Genomic DNA, 23,296 nt, shown 5'->3' on the forward strand with positions numbered 1-23,296 from the left:
CTTCCCTTCCCGCCATTGGTTTGCGTTTATCCCTCACTATCCCCCACAACTATTTTTAAGGTATAAGGAGACATTGGCATCAATCTTCATGCCATCGATTTTGACTGCGTTCATGCTCTCCACCAAGGAGTTGGAATCTTTGACGAACTGGAATTTTAGAAAACCGAATTTTCTACCTCCTCTGTCTTTCCAAGCCGGTATGTATGTGTCCACCATTTTTCTAAAAGATTTGAAAATTTTCCACAAGATTACGTTCGTGCAGTCATCAGGTAGGTTTGATAAGAAGATGGAGGTCTCATCCTTATTGGTTTTCCGATCACTTGCTTGTTTTCTCTTGGTAACCACCTGCCATCCGCCTCCAGCGTCCACGGCGCCCCTTGGCCGATTCATATTACTAGTTTCACCTCTCTAAGAAGTTCATTTACTAGGGAAGAATACTTGTCGGTGGTCAGCGGAGTAAATACGCAGCAGTTATGTACGCCGTCGTGAAGAAACTGAGCGACAGAGAGACGGTTCGTGTTTCTGTGAAGGGTGTTATGGTGTTAGATAACGTGTAGGAAACAATTATTTAACTAATTGTTGGATTATTATTAAGTTGAAATTTTCGTTGTCTCATTTAAGTTTACCTTTTCTTATTATTTATTTTTCTAGATAACCGACTAACTAATGGTCCGACACATAAAAGCTCATAAAAAAGTGAGGTGTGTGTGGTGGAATATTGCCGTAGGGGAGTCAAATACTGTGAATGTGAAACATTTAGAATAACCCGGTTGATTGAATAAACCTAAAATTATTGCTATTTACTATTTAGGTGAATGTGAAACATTTAGAATAACCCGGTTGATTGAAATTAAACCATAATGCTCTAAAATAGCAATTGAAATATATGCGTTAGTGTTAGGTGGTCCTCCTTTTTGAGGCAATTGGTTATGAAAACTTTATCAAAATGAAAATAATTATACAGGGTTTTAAAATTTATGTTTCCTGTTTTCATAAAAAAAATGCTATATAATGATGTATTGCGTAATTATCACCAAGATTCTAAAATATATGTATGTTATTTTTATTGTGTTGTTCTGTCTTAATTATGCTAACACCAAGTCTTGATCATCTCTATAACTTCGGTTAATATGTCACTCCCGTACTAGTAGCACATATATGTTTTGTTGTTTGTTCAGTCTTGTTCCAAATCCGGTAATTCTACACATTCTCCAAACTGCTTTTTGCCACACTAGAGCATAATTCTCTTATTGACTCAAACTTTTGTTGAAGCTGAATCTCAAAAAACAAAGATCAAATTCTTTGCTCTAAAGGCTTGACGTTTATTTATAGAGTGGTGGCTATACATGGAATGCATGGTTCCAACATTTGTTGTCCTTTTTAATCATACTGTTGTGCCGGTAGGTTTTGTCTTTCTTGGAAGCAAAAAGTTTCACTTTTCCATCAAATATGATTATATGAAGTGTCTTGATGTTACTTTGCCTTTATACTATGATATTGATTCACGCCAGAATGAGAGGTGCAATGCAAGTTTCTTGATGTTGCTTTGCCTTTATACTATAATATTGATTCATGTTGTGAGATGTTACTTTGCCTTAATTATACTATGAGAGATGCTCTTGCTTGACCATGGCCCTAAAGGTGATAATGTTAATTTGATTGACGATATATATATATATATATATATATATATATATATATATATATATATATATATATATATATATATATATATATATATATATATAGAGAGAGAGAGAGAGAGAGAGAGAGGGAGAGAGAGAGAGAGAGCTAGGTTCAAATGTTTCTATCAACTATTGTGTGCCTAAATGTACCAATGAGAATTCAAGAAATAATAAATAATTAAATAAATCATTAAAGGGTATTTTGGATCTTTTGTGCTTTTAATTAAGAAAATCATTTAATTGAAATCATTCAATTAAGGAAATAAAGTGAATATATTTGACCTAGTTATGTGTGTGGTCGAACACGTTCATCATCGGCATCAACACCATCAACATCACCGTTGCCCTTTTCACTCCAAAAACCCATTGCGATCAAGACTCCTCAACAGGTCTGAAACCCAAATCGGTTCCATTAAATTCGATCAAGACTCGTCAACAAGTCTGAAACCCAAATCGGCAAGACCAGGCCTTTAAGAATATTCAAAACGAAGTCGTTATATATAGAATTCTTGAAGTTAATCTGCCCTATTTCTCCTTATGTAAGAATATTCAAAACGAAGTCGCTATATATCGAATCAACTTGAAGAGGTTGTGATTCGTCAAAGTATTTTCTTTTTTGCTGTTATCGATTGGAATCTCAAGATTAGTATTTATCTCTAGCGTATTCTTTCTTGTATTGTAGCTGTCTGCTAATTTTAAATATTGATTGTTGTTGTACGCAGTATTTGGTAATTATGTGCTTTTCGTTGATTAGAGTTCAATAAGCAGCTTATAGCTTTTGCTTTTCTAGATTATAATGCAAGAATGAGTTATTTTTCATCTGTATTTCCGATTTTTTAACTGTAAACCTAGTTTCAAATTTTGTGATTTAGTGATCGTTTTATTTAAACCTAATAAAGAAGAATATTGTATTCTCAAGAATTTTGGAGTAACCCTTTCTTTTTCCAGCAATCGACAAACCTGGCACCTGTGCATAGACTTCTTCCAACCCAAATAGTGAGATGGCACCTGTGCACAGACTTCTTCCAACCCAAATAGTGAGATAGAGCAAAAAGCCCATTTATGTGAGAGTGTATAAGTCTGGATGCACAACGCACAACTCTGTCTCAACAGTGAGTGCACGATTATTTGGATGAAATTGACAAGTTCACAGATTGGTTCTATAGGAGTAATATCTATTGTTTGTAGATCTATTTACACTTTTTTAATGTTTCTACCCCTAGCTTTGTCTTGCATCAATGGAGTGTTTTCTTGTTTAGTTTCTCTTATGTTTCTAAATTGTTTGGCTTGAATTCTACTTCTCTGTTGTATGGTTTATGCTCAGGGTATGATTTTTACCATAGTCAATGTCTAATGTGTCATCAAATTAACTTATTATAATTCATGAATTGCATTTTTTTTATTCTACAACTTTAGCTTACTAGATTGACTTTTAAGCATGATTTTTTTGCTGCTACAATCTATATAATTGTCTTTAATCAATTTCTTTGTTTTAACTTTTGTGTTTCTTGTTATTTGTAGTTGTAGTTTTCTAGATGGTTGTTCATGTATTTCATCTAATAAGGTTTTAATGTTCAACATCAACATGACTAGAGATATGAAGCAAACCTTATGACATGCTTACTATATGATCCATATCTTAAGGTATTAATGATGATTTTATCCATTCATGTTGTTGTTATCATGGATTTTTGTTTATATGTATTGATTTGTAACTTACAGATAACCATTGAAGAGCACATGCAAAGAAAGTATGGACAATATTCTTTAAAATCGAATTTTTAGAATATTATTTGATGAAAAGGGTTAAATTCTGAGATTATAAAATATTACATAAAACACGTGTTGCTAGTAATTCTGACATGTTACATTTATACATGCTTTTAGAATGTTTATGCATATAGATGAAAAGACTATAATTTAAGTGTATTCTGTAATGTATTCTGTTAGAATTTATTGATATATATTCATTTTGTTAGAATGTCTTTTGAGAATGTTTGTTAACAATAAGTATATTTGTTTAACCGGTAATACTAACGAGTAATTTGTCTTATTCTTTCAGAATTGCATGGAGAATGAATTAAATATTGATCATACAAGAGAAATATTTGGAATCGAGTTCAACAACAAGTATATATGTGAAGATCAAGTGGATTATATGGATCACTGAAGAAGATCAAGTGTATTTGTTCAATAATTATATATTCAAGAATGCTATTTTTTAACAATTTTATTCATATTTGATGATATTCTATTAGAATATGTATAAATATATGTATAAATTTGTATTTTATTTCGGATGTGTATTAAAAATAAAATCGTAGACCCAACTTGGATGTATATGAATAATAATCTAGAGTTCTTAAATCAACTTAATTATCCAAAATATATGCATTGAAAATATATTCTGCAAGAATAAAATCGAAAATATATTTACTACTTTATGGTTGGCAGTCAGTCATTCTGACAAAATAAATCGGATTTTTAAATTTGAATTAATTTAAAATATTCAGATTTTTAAAAATAAAACAATTAATTATCCCTAAAAATCCAAAAATTTCCTTTTTTAATATAGGTTAATTGACTAAAATGCCCTTATGCTGAAATTTGTGTGATTATATGGTACATGTTATCCTATTTTACTATCATAGACCCTCAGATCATGACATTTGATTCTATTCCATCCAATGGTCCAAATCTGTGCATTCTGACACACAATAGTTACTAAAAACAAAATAATCTAACCATATATATATATATATATATATATATATATATATATATATATATATATATATCAAGGTTGTAAAAATCGCTCGACGTTAGCTAGTCGGTGGACTGGGGATAAGGGATTAATCGGCTAGGTGGAGATTAATCGGGGGATTAACCGGTGACCATTAATTGCTAAGTTGTTGAAATTTAGAAAACTAAATATGACTAATATCTTACAAAAATTCGTAAATACCACTAATATGATATCAAAATAGGTTAATGTGATTAATACAACACTAATCATAACTCAAATAGTTTCAATTGAGATATAGCTTCTTCAAAATGTTAAAATTTATTGGGTTCTACTGCTACACTTATTGTGTATGCAGGGATTAATCGCTAGGCGCCTTCTAATCGGTCGAGTAGCGCCTAAGGATTAATCGGGGCCTAGTCGGGATTTTTGCAACACTGATATATATATATATATATATATATATATATATATATATATATATATATATATATATATATATCATGATGTCATGCTATGAATTCATGTTTATGCATAATGATTTTTTTTTGATAAAACTGCACATGGTCCCTCTGGTTTGCTCAAAATTGCCACTTTGGTCCAAAAAAGTTTGGACTAGCACCACAGGTCCAAAATTTTCATTTTGTTGTGTCTTTGGTCCAAAAAGTTAACTGTCGTCTATTTCCTTCCGTTAATTTGTGTTTGACTTGTGAAATTGGGGGTATTTTGGTCATTCCCTATTTATTCCCCTTATTTAATATTAATAAAAGAGAGTTATAAGGTCGAACCCTTAATTACTCTTTCGTTGTTCTCATATGCTTCTTCTTCAACAAATCGAGTGAATCCTTTTCTTCTTCAACAAATCAAAATCCAAAATGGTGCTTTTCTTTGGTGGTAAAATAGCCATAGTTCGCACCGCATGGACTAACAAAAATCCGGGTTGACGCTTCTGGGGATGCAGGTATGCATGGTTTTTTTGGATTTCAACATAAATCTCCCATTACATGTTACAATCTTCTTTTGTTTCTTCAATTTAAAGGGATCCAAATGTCGATTTATTGGGTGGTTTCATGGTCCAATGTGTGCACGTTCAAAAGCTATTATACCTGGGCTGCTGAGGACAATCAACAAATTGAAGTCACAAAACACAAGACTCAAATGTTACCTGTTATGCAGTTTGATGTTGTTTGTGTTTGTTCTGGTTTATAAGAAGTAGTTTGAAGTGTAATGGTTTGGGTAGTATTTTAATGTTGTGCATAGTATTTTGTTTAAGCAATGTAATCTTTTGGGCAGTACTTTATGGTAGTCTTTTGTGGTTAAAATGAAAGCAATGTAAGACATGTTTTGCAATAAATTTTCAATGGTAATTATGTTTGGTATGTACATTTTGACCATTCTATTTTGTTTATGGTTTACACATTGTCAATGATAATTGTATGTTTTTGTTTAAAAGGGCACATTGGTCCAGTTCTACAACATGAAATTATAAATGAAAATAACATCAAGACATTAAACATAACATAAGTCATTACATCAAATTCATTCTAAATTGTTCCCATACATTACATTACACACCTTCAAGGACCAAAAAGAACATCCAAATAGCTTAAAACCCAAAACATATCAAGTATTAAACATACAATACACATAAACATAACATTATCCCAAAAAGACACTTTAACCCCTACATACATCAAAATCCCTTGAAATCCCATTAGTTACCCCTTGGCCTTTGCAAGTTCTAGCATTATGCCCTTTTTGTTTACACTTGCTGCAAGTAACTTTGATAAACTTTCTTGTAAGCTTTCCACTCCCACTAGCAACATGACTTTGACTCCCACTCCCACTAGCACCATTGTATCCCTTCTTCTAGATTTTCTCTTCAACAGATTGCTTCCTCTTTTTCTTGGGCCTTCCAAGTTGATTATGGTGTAGAGGAGGGGTGATTTTAATTGGACATTCACTTACAGGCCACATTGCTCGACCTTTAATAGGCTATACCTTGTAAACATAAGCTGCTTTCCATGTTTCTAACCAGTGCACCCTGTGGGCATAAGTGTGCAGCTCTCCAACCTTCTCACCATTATCTGCTTTGTCATTTTAGGACTGCAATGATATGTTTACAAGGGAGTCCTGTTAATTCCCACTTCCTACAGCTACATAGTCTTTCAATCATGTTAACAACATGTTGATCCTTCCATGGCCCTTGCACTTGGTATTTGTCTGACCCATTCCACCTAGCTGTGTATTGAGATACCTAATTGACATTCTTGTCCATGATCTTTGTTGCAGATGGGGTTAGTGAACCAACACACTTGTTTTACACCTTTATGACATTACAGATTCTTTTCATCATGTACTCCCTGATGTACTCCAAGCAGGTTATCAGTGGCTTGTCCCTTCCCTCAATCAATTTGCTATTAAAAACTTCACAAAGATTATTTAGAAGCATATATTATACCGATCTACCTGAAAACACCACAATATTGTCATGATGAAACATATACTAAGAAATACTACAACATAGGGGTAAATCTGGAACATCAAGTATATACCTGTGAAGTGGCTTCTTGCCCAGTGTTGTGGGGGAATCTGCTTCAACCAATTATAAGCTTCTATATCATACACGTTGAATTCCTTCATCCTATATTTGAACTCTAATACTGTTTTTGTTGTTGCACAATTCCACAAGTGTTCTTTGTACTCATTAGTTCTCCATGTTTTTCTCATATTGTCATGTATATGCCTGATACAAAATGTGTGCTCAGCACATGGGAACAACTGAGAAATGGCAGCCTGCAATCCCTGTGAAGGTAGTAAAACATAATTAGTATAGTACATCCAAATATGTCAAATATAAAAAACAAATTACAAACCTTTTGCTTGTCACTTATAAATGTGAAATTTGAGTTTGCATATAGGTCCGGATCATGTCCAATACACTCAAGAAACCACTTCCGACTATCAGTGTTCTCAGTCTCAAAAATGGCATAAGCTAGGGGTATATTCCATTGTTGGAGTCTACCCCAACTGCAGTTAAAATTTGTCCTGGGAAAAGGCCCTTCATAAATACCCCATCAAAACCTAGAAAATCCCTCAGGCAAGCTCTAAACCCCTTCTTCATTCCACCTAAACACAAATAAATCCTTTTAAATCGTCTTGAGGTAGCACTTGGGTTGGGTTCAGAATCAAACTGTAACTTCACAATTGTATCTGGATTAGTAGACTGTAACTCCAAGATGTAATCTTTGAGAGCATCATACTACTTTTTGTAATCCCCCTGGACAAGTTTTTTGCAGTTAATTTGGCCCTAAGTACCTTTTGAATAGAGAATCCAACTTGATATTCCTTTTGAAGTTGTTCTTAAATAGCTCTGACTGGGATTGTTGGGTTGGATTCAATCTGATCCATTATCTGTTTAGAGATAAACTTTGTTGTTGCAGATCTAACTTGTCTTGTCTGGAGGCATCTATGTTCATGGTTGTAAGTTTTTATGAACCAAGTACTATCTGCATCTGACCTAGAACCATGTATCACCCAAGGACATGGGGTAGGTTCACCCATATGACCATCATTAAAGGCTACAGTTCCTTTACATAGTGCCCTTAACCTCATTTTGTCATTTTTCTTGAACAATATATTCTTTCTCATTTCTAGTGCATGCAATTGTATCTTTTCCTTTAACTCCTTCTTACTTTTAAATTTTTGTACTGACCTAAAAGTTACTTTGTGTATCTCACCTTAAGAGCACCTTGTCTCCTTCCCCAATTCCTTTAGTACAGCTCTCCTTTTCCTTTCTATGTCAGAACCCTCATCCAGTGAATCACATTGATCATTATCTATAACATCCAATTCTTCAATGTCCTCATTACTCTCATTATCTCTATGATTTAATAATCTTTTTTCAAGAAATTTTGCTTCAAGAACGATATTCATATAAAAATCCCTCATATCTACTTCTACATCCTGGATTATGTTGTCTTCATCAACCCAGAATTCACTGTCATCACTGTCCTCACTCTCATCACTTCTTTCATTCTCTTTATCAGCCTCTGTCTTATCTTCAATTCCATCATCAACTGCAAAATCTCTCATCTCTACATTCTCGTTATTCATTTCATTTATGTCATTGAATTCATTCATGTCATTTCTTTCATGATTCTCTTCATCATTCTCTGTCTTATCTTCAATTCTATCATCAACTACAAAATCTCTCATCTCTACGTTCTCATCATTCATTTCATTTCTGTCATGATTATCTTCTTCAATGACTTCCTTATTAACTGCATTGTTCTCATCATCTACATTTTGTTCATTAGACTGTAAAATCTGTTAGTACAACCCAAGATCAAAGTCAATAGTTGCCTCATCAAATTCATTAAATCTTTAGCCAACATCATTAGTTGTATCATCCTTATTCCCACTAATCCTATCAACACCAACATCATCCATGACCAATTTCTTAATACATGATGACAATGGTTTGTCCTTGATAAAATCCATTTTCTTATTATATTCAGGGGATATCTACAAGGCTAAAGCAGCTTCATTGGCTATAACAGGTGGTATGCATGTTCGTGGCATGCCACTGGGTTGGTTATCAATTTTTTTTGGTGGGGGGGGGGGGGGGGGTCATGTTCCTCAATCTCCTGTAATTGCTCAATAATAACTTTTCATACAGGTTTAGGAGCCATAAAGTAAGTAAGCAAATTAGTCATACCATGTTCAGTGTAAACCCTTATCAGTTTATGCTACTTTACATACTGGGCAAGATTGAGGACATCATCATCATTTCCTAGGGCCCGTAACCCAAAATGCATGTCTCCCTTTAGCACTTGAAAATGATAGTAGATAACTGGAGGAACTGAGTATCCTAACTATTTCATAATCGAATCCATCTTGTGAATAGAAAACTATTCTATATCAACCATATCAACGTACGTCACAGTACCCTCAATGTAGTTCACATCTAGAAACTTTGTAAACTCACCTCCATGATGTAGCTTGATGATAATCAGTGTAGGGTGTCCATCTTCAACACAAGAGCAAAAAACAAGCTTCAGAAGGTATGATATTTTGTAAGCAAATCAAGTAAATGATCAAAAACAAAATTACGTACCATAAACCACCCTTGGGTCGAATGACGTGCTTGACAACCTTAACTGCCACATTGGTATATGCATTTACTACGAAAGTTGCCCGATCAAAGCTAACAACCTTGGTAATCAGATTAGGGTTCTTGATCCTCAGTCAATGAGGAGGGAAATTGAAACGACTAACAATTTTTAAGGACTAAAAATGCGAATTAGGCTTGATATTATCCGTATGGCGATCATTACATATGTACTCTCTTTTATTAATATTAAATAAGGGGAATAAATAGGGAATGACCAAAATACTCCCAATTTGACAAGTCAAACACATATTAACGGAAGGAAATAGACAACGGTTAACCCTATGGACCAAAGACGCAACAAAATTAAAACTTTGGACATGTGGTGCTAGTCCAAACTTTTTTGGACCAAAGTGGCAATTTTGCACAAACCACAAGAACCATTTGTGCAGTTTTGTCTTTTTTTTTTTCTCTCTTATTTTGTAAAGTTTACTTGTTGAGTTGGTGTTGCCTGACTTTCTTTTAATAAAATTGATATTATCAATGACAAGAAATTAAAAATATGGAAAACATGAAAATGAAAATGAAAAATTGTTATGGTAAAATTGCTAGGGTCCAGTATAAAAAGCTCAAGTAAAGCCCAGATACATATTCTTATAAAAAAAGGCTTGACCCCATTATGGACAGATCTTTTTTTTAACTAGTCATTGCCTAGTCTAGTCCAAAAAAAGCCCATTAGGATTGGTTCTTTTGTCAGCATGATAGTGTTAAATAGTTAAAACATGAATTATTGAATTTAATGGGATTGGCGAATGGAGATGAACATTGTCTTGCTTAGGTGTCTTAAGAATTATATAACATGTTTTTTTTCCCACTGACGTATTTCTTTTGAGACTAATTAATCACCTTCATGATAAGTAAATTATGTCTCACCTAGTGTACTTTCATAAAGGGTTTAGGTTATTTTTTGTCACTTAACTTTTGGTTTTGTGCTCATTTGGTCACTTAATTCTTTTTAAGTTTTAAGAGGTCATCAAACTTTTGACTTTGTGCCCATTTAGTCACTTAACTTTTGGTTTAGTCACATTTAGTCACCTAACTTTTAAATTTGTGCTCATTTAGTCACTAAACTTTTGAAAAAAATTAAAAGTTTAGTACTAAATGAGCATAATTTTAAAAGTTAAGTGACTAAATGTGACCAAACCAAAAGTTAAGTGACTAAATGAGCACAAAACCAAAAATTTGATGACCTTTCAAAACTTAAAAAGAGTTAAGTGACCAAATGAGCACAATACCAAAAGTTAAGTGACAAAAAATGACCTAAACCCTTTCGTAAATTCTTGCAACATCATTTGAGTTTAAAATCAGTTTGAAGTTCTAAGGACATTCGGATACACGAGAATTTAATAAATTATAAATAATGTTTTATTGAACATGATACCCTACACAACAATTTATGTTTTACACGATTGTTTTGTACGACTGTATAAAGCATAATCTTTTGTGTATGACTAAAAAGTGTTGTGTATATACCGTCACACGAAAACTTTACGTAAAGTAATAAACTAATCTTTTGTCCATTATTTTGACTACATTCAATATTTTAATCAAGTTCAATAATATCTATCAAAAAGTCCCTACTTTAACATTTGGCTAATGATCCAATTCTAGGGAAAAAAATGATTTGAATATGGAAATATATCTCAAATTTATGGGCGGGATGGCATATTTTCAAAGTTTAGGGGCTAAAGCAAAACTTCAGATGGCATAATTTGTGTTTTGCGCAGTTTTTCATGTGGTAACCTGCGAGGGCTCTGCTGCCACCATGGAAATGTTGGAAGAACAACGACATAAACCTAAAATTGCCCCAAAACGAATAAAGCTTCAAGAAATTATAGCGAAGGGGGAAGAGGATCGAATCAGTACATTGACAGATTGCTTGCTTCTTGAAATCCTGTCTCGTTTACCCTCCACAAGATACGCCATTAGAACAGGTACACTCTCCAAGCGATGGAAACATCTTTGGAAATCGATACCTACTCTCATTTTTAAACATTCAGATATTCCTCTAAATCAATGTCGCCAAAACCCTAACTCAAGGTCCGATTTTGTTTCATTGGTGGACAAAACCCTAAGTCAATGTTGCCAATTGAAGCTCAAGAAATTCGTAGTGTGTACCAGTTATGATACTCAATTTGGATTGCAAGTCCAAAATTGGCTTCATTATGCTATAACTTGTGATGTTGAAGAGCTTAAATTGAAGTTTTGGTATAGGGGATTGGAAGCTGTGTTTCTGTTGGATCAGTCTTTTTTCTTCAATTCATATTTTACTGATCTGGCATTAGAAGGTTGCAAACTGAATCCAACTAGGGCTATTAGTTGGAAAAATCTTAGGAATTTGTGTATTTCCTATGGGAAATTAGATGAAGTTTTGATTGAAAACATATTATCAGGGAGCCCTCTATTGGAAACTTTGGTGTTGAAATATTGCTATGGTTATAGGCGACTCGATATTACTTCAAAGAGTGTTAAGAATTTGGTGTTCTTTGGATACACTGATATTTTTGATGTATTTGATCATGTCGATATTATCGAAATCAATGTTTGTAGGAGTGAGAGTGGCTGTGAATGTGAGAGTGAGAGTGAGAGTGAGAGTGAGAGTGAGAGTGATACTGATACTGATACTGATGGAAATTGATGTTGTCTCATGTTTGTGAAGTCGCAATGTTTGTAGGAGTTTATATATTCTTGTAGCCGTGTAACAGAGAATGATGAGTCATGCTAGATATATGTAAGTTGAGGAACTCTTCTTCCTCAATCTTTGCCTTGAAGGCTTCCAAGTTAAATATGCTTTAATCGTTTCATTGATCAATTGTTTTTCCCTTTAACATAGGAAGGTGATACTTCACCTTAGAAAAAAAAAATACACAAATCTATCACCATCTTCTCAAATATATTTTAAACATCATTTTTCAACTCTTAGAAAAAAAAAATACATAAACTTCCTAGACCTTTGAGAGTTGGAGAAATACACTCCTTCGCCTATATACACAACAAAGGAGGCATCGATGAATAAGCGTAAACACACTAACATTTAGATGCCATGGTGTGTGAAACAACACAACCGATGCTTGACAAATAAATGATTTTGAACTTTGTTAAACATAACAAAAAGATGATCACAAAATCAAACAAGGTGGTCTCATCTAGGTTGATTTCTATTTATAGTGTTTCTCTTGGGGCCAATAGCTATGCAAATCTTAATTTCCCGGAAAAAAATGTATGGACATCGATCTCGACAGTTGTGCTTCTTTGTTTATAAGTCGAGAATCTCTTCATGATTTTTCTTAACACTCATTTGTACAAAATCCTCAAAGTTAAATGTGCCACTATTGTCTCTCAAATTTATCCTTTTTGACATCCCATGAGTATGAGTGTCTTCTCTTTTAACATACATATAACATATTTCACCACTTTAGATGTCTTGAAGTCAAACAAGTCCAAGTTGACTAAAGTTATTCAGTTCAATTTAAAATCTTCAAAATATTTTGTTAGTGTCACATACATGATTGATCGCCTTAAATTTTTGTAAAATAAAACATTAGTACTTGGTTATACTGCAGTAATTAAAATGAATGAAATAGTTGGTTGATAGGTTATGACGTAAACCCATCATCATATATCGATTTGATATTAAAGAATTCCTATTTTTATAGGGATTGAGTTGTAAATTTTTCAAAGTTAAAGGGGGAAAGCAAAACTTCATTTCCTAATTGAGCTTTTTGTGTTGAAAGCATCGATATGTCATTGTCACGTTACAGAATACAGATTGCTCTGTTGCCGGCTATGGAAACAAGTCAAACAACGTTAGAAAGACAAAATAAACATAAATTTGCTGCTAAACGGATAAAGTTTCATAAAAATGTGGAGGAGAGGAGAAGATCGAATCAGTATATTGCCAGATTGCTTACTTATCGAAATCCTGTCTCATTTGCCCTCCACAAAAGACGCCATTAGAACAGGTACACTCTCCAAACGATGGAAACATATTTGGACTTCGATTCATTCTCTCTATTTCAACGATTATACACATAATCGATCCGCTTTCTATTCATTCATCGACAAAACCCTAACTCAACGTCTCCAAGTGAAGCTCAAGAAATTCGAAGTGAATACCGATTATGATACTCAATATGAATCGCAAGTCAACAATTGGATTAGTTATGCTATAAGATGTAACGTTGAAGAGCTTAATTTAACGTTACAGAGTGCTGAATTTGAAGCTGAGTTTCTGGTAGATCAAATCTTTTTCAACAGTTCATGTTTTACTATGCTAACATTAGAAGGCTTCATATTTAATCCAATTGGGGTGATTAGTTGGAAAAATCTTAAGAGTTTGACTATATCATATGGGAATTTAGATGAAGATTTGGTTGAAAATATATTATCCGGAAGTCCTGTATTGGAAACTTTGGTGTTGAGATATTGCTATGGTTATAAGCTGCTCGATATTACTTCAAAGAGTGTTAAAAATTTGGTGTTCTCTGAATACATGGATCCTGAGGATGAATTTGAAGCCGATATTATTGAAATCAATGCTCCTAATATTCTATCACTAACAATCCGAGGTGAATTGTTGTTGTGGAAGCTTTTGTTGCTAAATGTGTCTTCTTTAGTGGAAGCTAACTTAGATTATATGAATGGTGAGACAACGCCTATAGAAGTGGAAGAAGAGATGTTTAAAGGATTTATACTAAACCTTCACCATGTCAATGAGCTTAAAATTGGGGCTTTCTGTTCTAAGGTAAAATTTATTTTCCATTGATAGTTTATGTCCTTGTAAAGCCATATTATCATTAATTAGCTTTATTATTCTTTGATGAACTTATTTCAAGTATCCTTCACTTAAGTCAAAGATATGTCATTAATTTTGATTGTTTGATTAAAATGCACAGCCAAACACCCCTTAAATTCACGAAAAATGAAGTCTAATAATCATGAAGATCATCGAATCATACATTGTACAATTGTAGAAGAAATTATGAACCCACATCAACATTTATGGAGCAAGGATGTCTTTGTTCTAAGGGAGGAGGGAGTCGTTCCCATTGAACCCACTGAACCCATTGCCAAATCAATTTTTCTCTTTGATTTTTCTTCATCTTTCCTAACCCACAACACACGGAAATCTTATCTTTCTCAACCCACTCAATTAAAAAAAATATACAAAATAATCAAGGTAAAATCTTAATTAGCAATAGAGTTACCGCCGGTACCACTCTCTTTTCGGCGGGTTGTTTAATTGGTTTCACGAAACCACTTCATCCTCTCTCTCTACTTTCTCTCTCTCATTTTCTCTTGTACCATATGTTTTAAGACTCGTACCTTAGTTGTTTAGTATTTTTTTTTTTAATTGAGTGGGTTGAGTGGGTTGAAAAAGATAGGATTTCCGTGTGTGGGTTCGGAAAGATGAAGAAAAATCAAAGAGAAAAGCTGATGTGACAGTGGGTTCGGTGGGTTCAATGAGAACGACTCTCTCCTCCCTAAAGGGTTGTTATTGGAAAAAAAAATTGTCGCATTCATGATTAATGCGTAAAACCATTTGCATGTTTCTCATTTTTGTTGTCTTCTCACTCATATTGTTGTTTTGGTAGGTTATTTCTCGTTTGGAAGCAAAAGGTTTCGTGTTTCCGTCAAATTTCAAGTTTCCTGGTGTTGCTCCGCCTTTATACTCTGATTCACGTGACATTGAGAAATGCTCGTGCTTGACCATAGTCCTAAAGTTGATGGGATTAATTTAATGGTGTCACTTTGAGCTCATCTCTAGACATTTTAGTTTTTATGAAATATGTTCTCTATTTTTTGTAAAGTTGCTTCATTGATCATTCTTATTCGATTTTCTTTTATAAAATTAATATTATTGATAACAAAAAATTAAAATTCTGGAAAAATACAAAAAGTTAAAATCTTTTATGGTCTACTCGTCTGGATTCGATTGAAGATGTTAGAATTTGGGTATAGGAATATCAATATAAATTTGGATAATTCAAGAATTGTGATTGCAATCACTTTCTAAATTCTATGATTTTGACCTTATTGCAAGGGGTATCACGAAATCAGATTTGGAATAATCCAAAATAGACAATTTAGAATTCAGACCACTTACAAATTCGAAAAACAAAAAGTACCTTACTGTTTTGTGTTTCTGAGAGACATATAGATTCACATAATCAATTTTGGGCATCAAAAAAGTTAACCCTTTCTCTGGAACATCTATCTTCCTTTTATAGAAGGAAGAAGACAGTTAGAAGTTAGTTTGTACACAAAATGGCGCTAAAAGGGTGGTTACAATGGTGGTTATAAGGCATATCCAACTATTAAATCATCATGATGTCATAAACTAATTTTGATGAGAAAATGCATGTCTGAAACTCTTTCTGGTTATAAATATTCGCTTAATTTTTGGGGTGTTTCCCCAAGACCCGAAACCACCATCAGGGGCTCTGCCCCTAGAACTCGCTAAGGACGTTGCCCCTGACCCCCATATTCTTGAGTTTATATTTATCACTCCGAGTATGCACCCCACTCTAGTCTCAAATAGTAAACCAAACTGAGCATGTCTTGATAGTAATTATAATTACACTAAAATATGATAACACTCAATTACCAACATAAGAAGTCCTACAGATTCTCCCTAAAAAAAGTTCAGACCGGCCATTTTGAAACCGTCTTCTACATTATTTCAAGTCGTTATCGGCTCCGTTCGAAAAAAAACTCATTAGGTCCGGTTCCTTTTGTTGTGAATCCTTACACTCCTTTGTCTACATGCATGGAGAATTTGTCTACAAGCATGACTGCCGTTCGAAAAAAAACTCATTAGGTCCGGTTCCTTTTGTTGTGAATCGTTACACTCCTTTGTCTACATGCATGGAGAATTTGTCTACAAGCATGACAAAGGAGGCATGTGTCTTCGGAACATGAAGTAGTGTTTGAAACAACACACTTTAAACTTTATAACTGAAAAAAGAATTAAGCTTTGTTAAGCATAACAAAAGAATATCGTAAAATCAAACAACAAGGCTCGACCCATGTTTCTTTACTATTAAAACAACTTGTGCACTAACTGTAGCGGCTTCCCCGATAGCGGTAAGCATGGTGTGGTTTTATGCCAAAACTAAACCCGTAAACCTCATACATATGTTTTTGTAATCTTAAAACCATGATGTGTGGTTTTTCAAGTGATAAAGTTTTGTGGTTTTCTCTATAGGCATGATTTCGATTTTAAGCCGCATAATGAAATTGATTGAAGCATGATCTGAACACCTGATTGGAATGCAGTCGGATGCGGGTCAGATCAGGATAATTGGGGTAGAGATGGTTTGGGTGTGCTAAAACCACGGTTGATTAGAAGTGTTTGTAAGGCTCCGATGGGATCGTAGCATTCATCAGTTGAGGTAGTCTATCTTTGAGGTGGTCATGAGTATAAAGGGGGACCAGTTCGTGCCCAAGGCACGATGATCAGGATTGTCGAAGAGCATTTCTATGTTTTAGGTTGAGAACCATTGAGGGATCTGAGGTAGAGCAGGCATGTGTCACTCTTGATGGGTGGGACCCATGGGCGAGGTCGCTCCGTGGTATAATTTGGTAGGACTCATGGGTGAGGCTCGTGTGATTATGGCCATGTAGGTGGGACCTGATAGAGACTGTGGGGTCGAGGTATTAGATCTTGGTTTGTAGGATTAAGTGTGTCGTCAGGGAGTGGCACATAGGGGTGCTATGGTCGGGGTGGCCTTGTCATTTGGACTATTGGGAACCAGGTGGCTGGACCAGGTGTGTGACTGGTAGTCAATGCGATGGTTGGGAATCTTTATATCCCAGTTTAGTGAGGGCTTGCCGTGAATCAGAAGATTTTGGGTGAAATGTAAATGTAGATCCTTGGATCTCGGGCTATAAATTATGTATTGAGTTAGTTTTAGTGGAAATTCGTGTTTGAAATCACGGGTGTTTATGTGCAAGGTATTCATTTCAGGAGGATATGAATTAAGGAATCTGTATTCCGAGGGCATCAGTCGAAGGGTTCAGGGTTAAAGGATGGTTTCAGTTTCGATGGTGGATCAGGCTCTTGTAATTGTATTATGGATTGGTTTTATCTGTGTGAGGGTCAGGCAAGTATGGGGGTGTCAGCATTTTAGCAGCGGTGTGTTGGGTCGATAGTTAAAGGAAGCAGTGTCTTTTTCAACATTATAAGGCTTATCTCCCAGCTTGTGTCGCGTTGTTCATTATGTTCATGGAATTGTTATCATCAGGATGAGTCTTCTCTCGAAGGAATATTTAATCCCTTTTGGTCGAGTGAAAGGTTGTCGGCAGCAGCGGATGGTTAATGAGTCTGTTTTCTAGTAGGAACATCAGGTAATCAGAAGTTGAGTAGTTAGTTTATTTGATAAGTGAAATGGAGTTAGCTACGGTTTAGTGCAGACAGTCTGCTAGGGAGTCAGATCAATTCGAGACTTCGGGTTTCAGGTACAGTAGGTGTGGCTATTCTGTATGGAATTGTTTTAGGCTGGGAAGGGAATCGTTCATTTTCGGGTTCAGATATCCCTGCTAGAGTTGGGCTCGATTGCCCTTGTGAAGGATATTGCATACTCGGGGTTGTGATTGCTTGCTCAAGCCGTCTGGCGTTCTTGGGTTGGTAAGGAATGATTTTGAGGATGAAATCTAATTTAAGTGAGGGAAAGTTGTAATGCCTTGTCCCTAATCGCTTCCCATTTGGGTGTGGGTGACGTAATTTAGATGATCTGGGTGTTCGGTTTGTGTTTTGGAGCCAATGGGTACTTTGGTAAAGTGTCAGCTCGGGCTTTTATGGAAATTGGATTCTTGTTCGGGAAATGTTATGGAAGGTATGAGTTGATAAAGGCGTAGAGCTTCTCGTTACCTTTTCATAGATATAAGGATCGTCGAAATCGGACTTATAATGGAAAAGTTATGGCCTTCGGAAGAATTTAGGGTTTAAGGAATTTAGGGTTTAAGGAAAACCCTAGTATGCAGGGCGTACATAGGGAGTACGCGGGGTGTACTAATGCAAAGTCCAGTACGCGGTGCATCCATTGGCGTACGCTTAGCGTACTGATGCGAGGTTGATTGGGACTCCGGGGCACGTACGCGGGGCGTACGTGTAAAATAATGAAACCCTAAATTAGGGTGTTGCACCCTATATAAGCGCATTAAGTCATTAGGGTTGGCCTCTTTACCAGCCTCTATTGCCCTAAAACCCTAGAAATCGGCTCTTAGCCTCCATTAATGTGTGTTTGAGCTTTTGAGAAGAATTTGGTGTTGTTTTACTCATTTTGAAGAGATTGAAGAAGGAGGAAGGTTCATAACTTGGTGGGGAACTTAGAGATCCAAAATCACTCATTACTTTGCAAGCTCCTAGAGGTATCAAGTCCAAACCTTGACTTGTTAATGCTTAGATCTCCTTATGACTTGATTTTTTATGCTTTTGGTCCCTTTTTGGGTTGATTGATGGTTTAGGATGTTTAAAGGGATTGTTCTTCTAGATCTGAGCTTATTAGGGGTTCTTTAAGCATAAAAGTGCCAACTTTATGGGGTATTGGGTCTCATGCATGCATTAAGTCACTTATGAAGTCCTTTTTAAGCTTAGGAGCTTCATCTAGTCATGCATGAACATAAAGTTAACAACTATACGTGATTATCTAGCTCAAGGAAGTCAGATCTACGTTTTGGGATCAATGTCTTAGCGGATTAAGAATTAAAATGAATTTGGGCTGAATGGAGGAGTACGTTGGGCGTATAAGCCCTTAAGCAAGTACGCGTAACGTACAAGCCCTTAAGCCAGTACGCCCCGTGTACTCAACATTATGGGATTTTGGTGTTTGGGATTCGATTTGGGCCATCTTTGGGCTTAGTTGTTTTGGGTCCAATTGGGCCATAAGGTTTTGAGCTGATATTTATTTGCGGAGGCCCACTTTGGGATTTAGGCCTAATTAGGAAAATTAGTGCATGATTTGGACCTTGGGTGGGTAACTAGGATTTGGGCCTTTGGATTGTTGGATTGGGCCTTGGCTTTAGGCTAAGTTATGGAGAGGGTAAAAAGCTATTTTACCCTACTGTAGACTATTAGTATGAGTTGGGATTCAAGTATTTATTTGGATTATGTTTTGTGATTATAGTGCGGGGATTTTAGCGGGCCAATAGCCACGGTTTTATCTACAGGATTCAGAAGTGCAAGGTAAGTTTCCTCACTGTGTTTAGTGAGTCTAAGGCACCAATGTTGGCCCATGATTGTTATGCTTAGGATGCAAGATGTTTGCGTGACTCTTGCATAGGTTTTGTGGACTATGTGTTTACTGGGCAAGGCCCATGCCGGACGGGGTCTGATGAGTATATTGTATGCTAGTTGTCATTATGTGTTCTTATGTTTACCGGGCAAGCCCCGATGCTGGGCGTGGCTCGATGATTGTATGGTATGCTATTGTCTTTGCAAATATTGCATGTGTTTGTATGATTATATGCTTATATGATTATGTGTGTACTGGGGGGAGCCCGATGTTAGGCGAGGCCTAAGAGTAGCAAATCTGTATATCGAGCGAGGCTCGATGCCGGGTGAGGCCTGAGGACGAGTGTGACTTGATACCGGGCGGGGCCTGATAGAGGGTAGGGGCCTAGTATATGATTTATTATGTTATGATATGGGGTAGTTTGGGGAATTCATTAAGTTTTGTGCTTACGGTTTTCAGTTTATGGTTCAGGTAGTTCTGGTTTTAAAGGGAAGAGTTTTGGATGATTGCAGGGCATACACCACTCGATTCCGCATTTTGTGATTTATTATGATAATAATGATGTATTGATAAAGCTTTGATTACCTTGGTTTTATGAAAATGATATGATTTAATGGTTTATTAATCTAAAAATGAAATTTTTTACGGTATTATTTTTGGGACGTTACAATTTATTTAGAATTCTACAAATTTTAATATGTTTTTAATAATTAATCATTAGAAAGTAACTTAAATATAAAGATAAATTTTTTTATTTGTAAAGGACATGACTTTTAAATTTGCGTAAATTACTGAAATCGTCCCTATGGTTTGGTCAAAATTGCACGTTTGATTCCTAACTTTTTTTTGCATTCGGATCGTCCGCGTGGTTTGATTTTGTTACGTTTTTCGTCCCTATGGTTTGGTCAAAATTGCACGTTTGGTCCCTAACTTTATGTATGTAAGGGACGAAAAACGCAACAAAATCAAACCACAGGAACAATCCGAGTGCAAAAAAAAAAGTTAGGGACCAAATGTGTAATTTTGACCAAACCATAGGGACCATTTCAGTAATTTACTCTTTAAAATTTCAAAGTGAAAAGCCATTTAGATATGAAAATAATTATCTTATTTTTCGAGGGACCTAATTTAGTTATTCAAAGTTTGAGGGCCACAGAAGAACTTTGTTTCACAATAAACCTGCGACTGGTTCAGATGTTCATTTTTTCGTGGGGAAAGCAAAGAGGATTCTGTCGCCGCCATGGAAACGGTGGAAGAAGGACTAAATTTACCTACAATAGCTCCAAATCGGATAGAGTCTCTAGAATTCGTGGAAGAGGACGCAGAAGATCGAATTAGTGCGTTGCCAGACGGCTTGATTCATGAAATCCTCTCTTGTTTACCCTCCACAAAATGCGCCATTAAAACAGGTACTCTCTCCAAACGATGGAATCATCTCTGGAATTTGGTTCCTACTCTAATTTTCGAAGATGCTGATGATAATCATGATTTCATTTCGTTCGTCGACAAAGCCCTAACTCAATGTCGCCAATCGAAGCTCAAGAAATTCGTACTGTATACCGCTTATGATATTCGATTTGAATCTCAATTCAGCAATTGGATTGGTTATGCCATGAACTGTAACGTTGAAGAACTTAATTTAACATTATGGAATACGGATCTCAAAGCAGAGTTTCTATTAGATCATTCTTTTTTCGACAGGTCAAGTTTTACTGATCTCACATTAGAAGGCTGCATCTTTGATCCAATTGGGGCAATCAGTTGGAAAAATCTCAGGACTTTATGTATTACATTTGGGAAGTTAGATGAAGATCTGATTAAAAACATATTACATGGTAGCCCTCAATTGGAAACCTTTGAATTGAATTATTGTTATGGCTATAGAAGGCTCGATATTGCTTCAAAGAGCGTTAAGAAGTTGGTGTTATCTGGATACATGGTTCCTTATGATAAATTTGAAGCTGATATCATCGAACTCAATGCTCCCAATATATCATCACTAACAATCCAAGATGAATTGTTGTTGTTGAAGCTTTTGTTGCTAAATGTGTCTTCTTTAGTTGAAGCTAACATAGATTATAGAAACAGCGAGACAACACCTGAAGAAGCGAAGGAAGAGATGCTTAAAGGATTTATATTAAACCTTCGCCATGTTAAGGAGCTTAAAATTGGGGGTTTCTGTTCTGAGGTAAAATTTATTTTCCTTTTGATCAAATGATTACCTGATTATCTCTTCAAGTTGCAATAATCACTATCAAATCACACCTCCAAACACCCCATTAATTAACGCGTACATGCATTGTGTGATTCTTATTGTTGTATTGTTGTGTTGGTAGGTTGTGTCTCGTTTGGAAGCAAAAGGTTTCATTTTTCCATCAAATGTGAAGTTTGCTTCATCATGATCCTAAATGCAAAGAAGATAATTGATTGGTGATAATTTGAATTATGTTTAGGCTATAAATTGTTTTAAGGCATTCCAAATGTATGCAAGTTTGTTACCCCATGTGATTTGAATTGAACATTTCTTGTGTTAATCGTTAAAAGCTAATTGTTGGCAATGTAAAAAATATATATTCTTGGCTCATAAGCTTTTATTATGAAAAAAAAACACCGAATCAATTTTTTCTTAAATTGATTGTCAAAGTCTCTTCCATCTAATTTAAATGAAAAAATTATCAATTTCCCATGTTGACCCTAATCTTCAGTTACATTATATAGTTTCCATTTGCTACTACATAAATTTATATCTACAATATTTCACTTTAATTTAGTTTCACATGGAAATCACAATAGCAAAGTACTTTGAGTTTTTATCAAAGTTACCAAATTAACCGGTTTCATGGGTTAAGACTTTCTTAATAGATGAAGCCTAATTTTCGTTAACATTTTCATTTAATATAAAATAATTTGACATTTCCAAATAAGTATAAATCTGGATGTTGCTGTAATGCGAGTAGGGGGAAAACATGAAAATATGGCCTCATTTTGAATGAATGTTGAGGTGGGTGTGTGGCTACATAATGAATGATGAACACGAGTATATGGTGTCAGATGCAAGTAGTTTGATCATTCCCCCAAGACATTTAAATGCACCATTAGAAGAGGGACTGTATCAGAAAGAAAGCTGTTAGGAGGTGGAAATCAACTGATATTAGTATCAGGGAAATAGTAAGATAACTTCACATACCAAAAGGAATTCGGTGTACATAAAAAAACCCATCTAAGGATTTTCTAGCGTGTTTGGTTCATGGATTTCGAAAGAATTTGGAGGAATTAGAATGTAAATTCCAGGGTTAACAAAATCAAAAGGATTTACAATTCTTTAAATTTCATTAAATTTTGTGTCCTAAAGAATTGGTCATTTTTTTTACTAAAGGCAAAGATTTTAGATTTTATTCCTTATGTTTTATTATAAGCAAAAAAATGTCATCCCACCTTCTCTTGATTTTAGCATTTATTT

General features: G+C 35.0%; 1 protein-coding gene, 1 long non-coding RNA gene and 1 pseudogene across 4 annotated transcripts; all 3 read left to right on the top strand.

The window, feature by feature from the left end:
* The first annotated feature begins 11,354 nt into the window (after positions 1-11,354).
* Positions 11,355-12,381, top strand: LOC145062388 (uncharacterized). Its single transcript, XR_013687545.1, has 2 exons — positions 11,355-11,535; positions 11,678-12,381. It is a non-coding gene; the product is annotated as an uncharacterized LOC145062388 (long non-coding RNA).
* A 956-nt stretch (positions 12,382-13,337) lies between these two features.
* Positions 13,338-15,410, top strand: LOC145064973 (F-box/LRR-repeat protein 25-like; annotated as a pseudogene). Its single transcript, XR_013688173.1, has 2 exons — positions 13,338-14,345; positions 15,196-15,410. The product of XR_013688173.1 is annotated as an F-box/LRR-repeat protein 25-like (transcript).
* Positions 15,411-21,015: 5,605 nt separating this feature from the next.
* On the top strand, positions 21,016-22,423 carry LOC145063660 (F-box protein At5g03100-like). 2 transcript variants are annotated; one of them, XM_079011254.1, is made up of 3 exons: positions 21,016-21,245; positions 21,348-22,024; positions 22,173-22,423. In XM_079011254.1, the coding sequence occupies exons 1-3, from the start codon at positions 21,077-21,079 to the stop codon at positions 22,236-22,238; spliced, it is 912 nt and encodes a 303-aa protein (XP_078867380.1). In that variant the 5' UTR covers positions 21,016-21,076; the 3' UTR covers positions 22,239-22,423. The 2 variants fall into 2 exon arrangements, with proteins under 2 accessions (XP_078867380.1, XP_078867379.1); XM_079011253.1 differs by having other exon boundaries at positions 21,017-22,024.
* Positions 22,424-23,296: the final 873 nt, after the last annotated feature.

This window comes from Lactuca serriola, chromosome 7 (genome assembly GCF_051521515.1).
Source record: "Lactuca serriola cultivar US96UC23 chromosome 7, Lser_US96UC23_V15, whole genome shotgun sequence".
Lineage (NCBI taxonomy): Eukaryota > Viridiplantae > Streptophyta > Magnoliopsida > Asterales > Asteraceae > Lactuca > Lactuca serriola.

Excerpts from the sequence above, each read along its gene's own strand:
- LOC145063660 (XM_079011253.1), top strand. The coding sequence starts at position 21,077 with ATGGAAACGGTGGAAGAAGGACTAAATTTACCTACAATAGCTCCAAAT. Across the intron at positions 22,025-22,172 it reads TTGGGGGTTTCTGTTCTGAG|GTTGTGTCTCGTTTGGAAGC; the intron begins GTAAAATTTATT and ends TTGTGTTGGTAG.